At 53.1% G+C, this 7349-nt stretch overlaps 1 protein-coding gene and 1 pseudogene across 1 annotated transcript; both read left to right on the top strand.

Annotated features, from left to right (window-relative positions):
* The first annotated feature begins 590 nt into the window (after positions 1–590).
* On the top strand, positions 591–1547 carry LOC136643901 (olfactory receptor 51G2-like). Its single transcript, XM_066619317.1, has one exon. It carries the CDS (start codon positions 591–593, stop codon positions 1545–1547), a length of 957 nt encoding a protein of 318 aa, XP_066475414.1.
* A 4501-nt stretch (positions 1548–6048) lies between these two features.
* LOC136643899 (olfactory receptor 52P1-like) lies at positions 6049–7011 on the top strand (annotated as a pseudogene).
* The last annotated feature ends 338 nt before the right edge of the window (positions 7012–7349 follow it).

The raw sequence follows: 7349 nt of genomic DNA, 5'->3' as shown, positions 1-7349 counted from the left end.
ACACGAAGAATCTTTGCTGAGGTTTCTGACACTCAGCCCAGTGATCAAGTTGGCCAGTCTCTCAAAAATGCACCCCACCTTTGCCTCCCCCAACTCTAGTCCAACACAGAGAAAGGGGTGGGAGGAAGCCTGTCGTGCTGCTAGGCCAGAGACAGCTTCCAGAGATGTTTGCGTGGGTTCCTTTCATGACCTTGTCACAGTGGGGCACTTGCTGCACTCTGGGCAGTCCAGCAACACTTCCCAAAAGCAGGAGACTCGCTTGATGGACTTTTGGCAGTTGGGTGGCAAAAGTCTGATGAATGCCTTTGTCAGCAAGATGCATCCTTAGAGCACCTTTAGAGAAAATGATTTCAAGCAAGGAATGGGAAAAACACTTTCCAGTCAACCTCACTACAGAACTGCCTGTGTAGGTGCAGATTGGTGAAACATCTGTGGTTCACGTTCAGGCCATGATGGCCGCAGCAGGAGCCGGTGCCTGGCTGCCACAGTGAAGCTGGGGGGATGGACTGAGAGGTGGGAATGGTGACTGAGTCTCCTTCTCTTCGACCAGGGAACACCACGCAAGACAGGTGGAGGGTCTTTGGAGCATCATGTCTTCCTCCAACGAGTCTTCCTGTGCATCGGCTTTCCTCCTAACAGGCTTTCCTGGGCTGGAGAATTCCCACATCTGGATCTCCCTCCCCATCTGCTCCATGTACCTCACGGCCATTGCAGGGAACTGCACCATCCTCTTCATCATCAAGACAGACCAAGCCCTCCACGAGCCCATGTACTACTTCCTCTCCATGCTGGCTCTCTCAGACCTTGGCTTGTCTGCTACCACTTTGCCCACCATGTTGAGTGTCCTCTGGTTCAACCACCGCGCCATCAACTTCAGTGCCTGCCTGGTCCAGATGTACTTCATCCACACCTTCTCCATTGTTGAGTCAGGCATTCTGCTCTCCATGGCCTTCGATCGCTTGGTGGCCATTCGGAACCCTCTGAGATACACAAGTATCCTGACCAATGAGACCATCGTCAAGATTGGGACGGGGGTGGCCGTCCGGGCGGCTCTCCTAGTGTTCCCGGCCTCCTTTCTCCTGAAGAGACTACAATATGGCAGAGTGAATGTGCTCTCCTATTCATTCTGCTTGCACCAGGATATTCTGAAGACGGTGCATTCAGACAGGAGAATCAGCAGCATCTACGGCCTCATGGTGGTGGTCTCTTCCATGGCTCTTGACTCTGTCCTGCTTATTTTGTCCTACATCCTGATCCTCAAAACAGTGCTGAGCATTGCCTCCAAGGCTGAGCGCCTCCGTGCCTTGAACACTTGCATCTCCCACATCTGTGCTGTCCTCACCTTCTATATCCCGATGATTGGCCTCTCTATGATCCACCGATATGGGAAGAATGCTCCTCCAGTGGTCCACATCCTCATGGCCAACGTCTACCTTCTGGTGCCACCTCTGATGAACCCCATCGTGTACACTGTGAAAACCAAGCAAATTCGAAGGAGGATATTCAAGCGGTTCTGGGAGGGCAAAAAATCAGCTGGAGCCAGCTAGAACCAGCACCCTCCAAAACAGGATCTGCCCCTTGATTAACAGTTGGCTCTAAGAACTCCAGAAAGGTAGATAAGTCCCAGAGTCACACATTTTTCTACCTGAGTGACACACAATTTTTATTTGGACTTGCAGGAGCCACAGACACGGTCAGCAAAGAAATCTGCTGACCCTCCACCACAGGAAGATGTCTGGTTTGCACAGTGATGCATGACCTCTGCAGGGCAGCACTTTTCTGGAATCCAATAGGAGCCCCCAGACTCCCACTCCCAGGGAGAGCCCTTTCCCCAGTATCTCTGGTGTCAGGGATGTCTTGAGTCACTGAGGGCCACAGACCGCGAGGCATGAAAGAAATGCAGTGGGGACCAGGGAAGTCTCAAACCTGGTTCTCACTACCTGGGTAGAAGGGTTTCTGGTGGTCCGATGCTGATCCATTGAGCTAAGTCTTTGTGACTAGGCAAGTGGAAGGTCTGCTCTACTGTGCTTCTCTCACGAGGGTTGCTACTTGTACTGGTGCCCAAGCTGGGAGGGCTGCAGGGGCGGGGAACAAGCTGCCAGTGGAGGGAGGGTTCCACACTCCTCACCTGACACTCAGACCCCCTCACGTGGACCCCTTTTTCTACCCGCCTGGGAGTGACAGCCATCCAAAGCACCAGGCAGTCCCCCCAGTTTGACTCTCCTCCCATGGAGTTGCCTGGCAGTCTTTAATTCCTTTTACTTGGATGCATGATGCGAGACACACCTGACCCCACATGCATGTGGCACTGGGCACCTGCCAAGAGAGCATAGCCCAGGCCAGTCAGAACGAGACTGCTGGCAAGAGGACTTGGGTGCAAGCACACCTACAAGCCCCAGCACCACTTAAGGGGACCCTCACTCCCCCAGTCGGGGGAGGGGGGCTACCCTTCCTGTGGTCAGCAATAACATGCTGGACACAGGGAGGGGGCCTCTCTGATACTGCCACCCTGACATATGCTGGGAGTGCAACAACAGGAGGGGACAGGGCTTGCTGGGGCATATGGGGGAATGGTTTGAAAGTGGCTTCTGCTGCCCAGTGTTAAAGAAGGGGCGTGTGAGACTTCAGCCCTCCTGACACCCTTGAATCAGGGCCCCCAGACACAGCTGTGTGGGAGACAGTGCTCTCCAGTTTAGCCCCAAGCAGTGCCCCCCCCCCAACTCCTGCTCTGGCTTCCCTGAAAGACTGCTTCTGAAGTAGTGACCCAGAGCTGCCATCCTAACAGCCACAGGCAGCCTCTGACCCTTCATGAATTTCCTTTGAAGGCTGCACAGGCCAGTGGCCAACACCACAAGGAATTTATGGAAGTCCTTGTGGCAAGGAGTTCCATATATTCATGATCTGCTGTCCAAAGAAGTTCTTCAAGTTGTCCGACTGGAATCTCCTGCCACTTGGTATCACTGGACGACCAGGCTGTTTCTCGCATTGCAAGGGGAAGAGAAAAATGTATTTCTTTCCACTCTCTCCACACCATGCATAATTCTATACACCTCCACCGTGTGTTCTCTCCTCCCCCCCCCCATCACCTTTTTCCAAGCTAAGAAGCCTTCCCTTGTCAAGCAGGTGCTCTGCCCCCTGACCTACTGGCGGCCCTCTTTGGCCTGGCTCCCTGCTCGACACTTTTCCTTTGAGGTGTGGCACTCAGAACTGGACGCAGGACTGAGCCAAGTGTGGCCTCTGCATAGATTCACAGGAGGCCAGTCTCCCAGCATCTCTCTGCCAATCTGCCCTGGTGCCGCTCCTTCCAGGTCAGCTGGGACCTTGTGCTGATGGGAGCCCCGGGGTGTGTGTGTGTGTGTGGAAGTCTCCTGCAGACCACAGTGCCTTCTTCATCGCTCTGCAGGGAAAACGGGTGAGGAGGCTTTCCAGAGGAGCGAGGGGCCCCTGTGCACGGAGCACTGAGAAGGACAGCAGCTGCATAAAGCTCCCTGCCCTTCTCAGACCTGGAAGGCACAGGCACCCAATCAGGCAGAGGCAGACTTTTTCCAAGCGACCAGGCTTGCTGCTGCTGCTGCTGCTGGACTCGCTGCAAGAGTCAGCGGTTCAGGATCTGAGGTGAGTGAGTGCCCCACTGACCAGACTGAGCAGCCTTCTTGGCCTGTTTCAGGGAGCTGCAGAGCAAAGACACCGCTGGGCACAGCTCTTCTGCAAACCTCCTGGCTGACGGGGGGTAGAAGGGGGCCCCCCAGAGCACAGCCAACTCCAGAGAGCAGAAGCTAACTGGGTCCACTTTAGCTGCTCTGTGGAAAGCCACCCACAGGTGCTGAGAAGACCAGAGCCAAGGGCACGGAGTGGTTGTTCCCAAAGAGCACCAGGCCTGCAATGCCAGTTGGTCACGCAAGTGGGGGCTGTGGGAGGGGCTGCTTTGGACAAGCTTGCAGCAGCAGAGTTGCAGGTGACTGCTAGAGAGTGGAAACCAAAAGCAAAGGGGCTTTTCGTACCACTTCCTTGACTGGTGTCAAGAAACTATGGATGCAGGTGTCATTTCAATACTGAAACCAAAATCTTTTAGAAGGTGTCTGTCCAAAGGACAGAAGGTGTCTGTCCAAACTAGAACAGAATAATTGAGGTGAAGAGGACCGCACTGAAGGGCTGTTTTAATTCAATTGCATACCAGCAGCATTCTCCTGCCTCAGGGATAAGGAAAATATTCCTTGGTGTTCTGGAGGATGTTGGTGCTTGAAGAATGATAATGCCGACCTGAAGTATGTTTGGAGGAGCGGGAAAAAGACAGACAAACGGACAGGTGTGTGGACAGACAGATAGGAAGGAAGGAAGGACGGAAGGAAGGAAGGAAGGATTTGGGATGACAATGTGTCTATTGGTAATTATTATTAAGAACCAATCTTTAAAAGTCCACCATGAAGTTTGCACAGCCAGAATCCCTGCCGTGCTTCCGGGTTTCATGACAAGGAGTCTCTTTCCCAAGGCCTTGACTGTAGTGGTTCTCCCGCAGTTTTTCCTTCAGAGCCTGCCTACCTGCAAGGGATGCCTCCTTCAGCTTGGAGGAGCAGCAAAGAAGTGTTGACAAATAAGTAGAGGTGTTTGTTATCCCCTGGGGGCTGGGGATAAGAACAGGCCTTCAGTTTGGCTGTACTTGTCCTAAGAGGCGACTAAACAGCCACCAGGTAGGTGGGACTCGTGAGCCTGGGAAGGCAGCTCATCTGAGAGAAGGAAAACTCCGATCCCAAACCTCCACTGCCTTGTGGCTACATCCAGTTATGGGAAAGGCTTCAGGAGTCAACCTTGAGGCAAAATCCGGAGCCGGAGTCCCTGACGCAGTTCGTGGCTGAACACAGTCACATTCTGGCAACTCCTGCGATGCCGCTGGAACCAACTGGATTGGCCTCTGCCTTTCCATTGGACCATTCCAGTGATGTGGAGAAGGGGGATTTGCTGCATGGGTAACAGTCTATCCTCCATATCTACCTTACCCAGGCTTCGCGCACTGGAGAGGACACTCTTTTCCAGAACCACTTTTCAGAGCGTGATACCATAGTCTTCCGAGACTGAAGGATGCCAAATGTATGTTTGTTGCCAGTGGGCAAGATAGGATTACAGCCCAAGTCTGACTGAACCCAATCAGCTTACTTCTGAGTAAAATAAACACTACCATTTTCAAGCACCTCTACAAATAAGCAGGACCAGGATGGTCTCAGGAAATGACAGCAGCCAGTCCTGCAGACCTTGGCAGGCAATGGGGCTTCTCTCCAGGCCCCTAGACCTTCACAAAATAGAGAGGTTCAGTAGGGAAAAGCTTTCTGGGGCAGGACTTTGCCATTGTGCTTTGGCCTCTCTGCTGCCTTATTCCAGCCTCAAACACTCGCCACTCTGAAGGCTTCAGCCGGGGAACGAGACTCTCGGGGGCAGAGCATCTCTCTCCAGTGCAGAGGCCTCCACCCCACCCTGGCAGCACATCCAGCCAAAAAGGGCCTCTTGCAGCAGGGAGGTCAAAGGGCTGAATCAGGACCAGGTGCTTTCTAGGGCACCAGTGATGCCCCTTGTCTGTCCATCTGCAAGTAGCTGACCTTGTCTAAAACTGCCTGAGCTTCTCCTCCTCTCTGGCATCAACACAGTTTTGGAGCCCACCTCTGGGACTCTGCAGGACACCTGATCCCACTGTCAATTTCCATGACCCATGCTCTTTGTGGGGTTCTAAAATACATGTTCATCCTTGCAAACATGCACCGGGGGAGGGTATTCGGAGTGAAAAAATAGTGGACAGGGACATGCAAAGTGCAGGTCTTGACAGGAAAAAAGGTTTCTAGACTGTCATACACGTTTCCAAGAATTGCTCATTTCCCCCAAACCTGTGCCTTAAGGTTTCCCAGCAGGTGCCATCCAAGCGGGTCGCTGGTGCTGAGTGTGTCTGTGCTGAGGGAGTTGAGTCATTACCCATCAGCGTCCACTCTGTCCTGTTTACGGCTTTTCTCCCACTGCAGCCAGCAAGTCCGTCTGTCCATCCGTACACCATGCCTCCTGCAAGCAATGTCTGTGCTTAATGGCAGCCATGCCCCTCCCTCTTCCTTCATCCTGCTGGGCATCCCTGGCCTGGAAGCCTCCTTCCACTGGCTCTCAGTTCTGCTCTCCTCCATGTACTTTCTGACACTGCTAGGAAACGGCACCATTTTGTAAACCATCAAGACGGAGCAGAGCCTCCACCGGCCCATGTACCTCTTCCTCTGCATGCTGGCCGCCATCGACCTGGTGCTCTCCACCTCCACCCTGCCCAAGATGCTCTGCATTGTCTGGTTCCAGGCTGGAGATATCACATTTGGGGCCTGCCTGCTCCAGATGTTCTTCATACACTCCTTCTCTGTCATGGAGTCCACAGTGCTCGTGGCCATGGCCTTTGACCGCTACGTGGCTATTTGCAACCCCCTGAGGTACGACTCCATCCTGACCAAACCACTGCTAGCCAAGATTGGGGCGGCCGTGGTCTTGAGGGGCACCACTCTCATCACCCCAATCCCCATCTTGGCAGCCCGTCTCCTGTACTGCAAGACCAATGTCATTGGGCACACCTACTGTGAGCACATGGCTGTGGTGAAGCTGGCTTGCTCCAGCATCCTGGCCAACATGGTGTATGGGCTAGTGGTGGCTCTCCTGGTGGTGGGGGTGGACCTGCTGTTCATCACCTTCTCCTACTGCATGATTGCCAGGGCTGTCCTGGCTCTACCCTCAAGAGATGCGCGCTACAAGGCCTTCAGCACCTGCGCAGCCCATGTGATAGTTATCCTGGTGTCCTACACGCCAGCTCTTTTCACCATCTTGACACACAGGTTTGGTCACCATATCCAGCCTCATGTCCACATCCTTCTGGCCAACTTTTACCTCCTTCTTCCTCCTATGCTGAACCCCATCGTGTATGGAGTAAAGACCAAGGAGATCCGTGACCGAGTAGCCAGCATGGTCTGCAAAACAAAATGCACTGCCTTTCGGCTTTCATAAGTCTAGTGGGACACACTTTCTGTCTTTCTGCCAAACAGGCCCAAGATTTCTTCCTTAATAACTTCTTAGAGCATTTTCCTCTTTCGCTGACACAGCCCTGAGACTGTAGCTGTGAGCCGTACTTTGTGCATATAAGTGCTTCACACTTTTGTAGGACTTGTACAAAAAGCATTTTTCCCAACACACCAACACTGGAGGTGCAAATGCAAACCATGCACTATAAGCCCTGCAGGGCAGAGACCACATCAGGTCAATGTTCTGTACAATACTGAGAAAGTACTATGGACAAGTTGCCTCCACAGGTTCTATGTGAAATATCACACAGATATTTGATACGC

This window comes from Tiliqua scincoides, chromosome 3 (genome assembly GCF_035046505.1).
Source record: "Tiliqua scincoides isolate rTilSci1 chromosome 3, rTilSci1.hap2, whole genome shotgun sequence".
In the NCBI taxonomy this organism is placed as follows: Eukaryota; Metazoa; Chordata; class Lepidosauria; order Squamata; family Scincidae; genus Tiliqua; species Tiliqua scincoides.
Note: the sequence above shows the minus strand (reverse complement) of the source record. Positions and strands in the feature narration are given on the sequence as shown.

Bases quoted from the DNA above. Each gene is read 5' to 3' on its own strand.
- LOC136643901 (XM_066619317.1), top strand. From the start codon at position 591: ATGTCTTCCTCCAACGAGTCTTCCTGTGCATCGGCTTTCCTCCTAACA.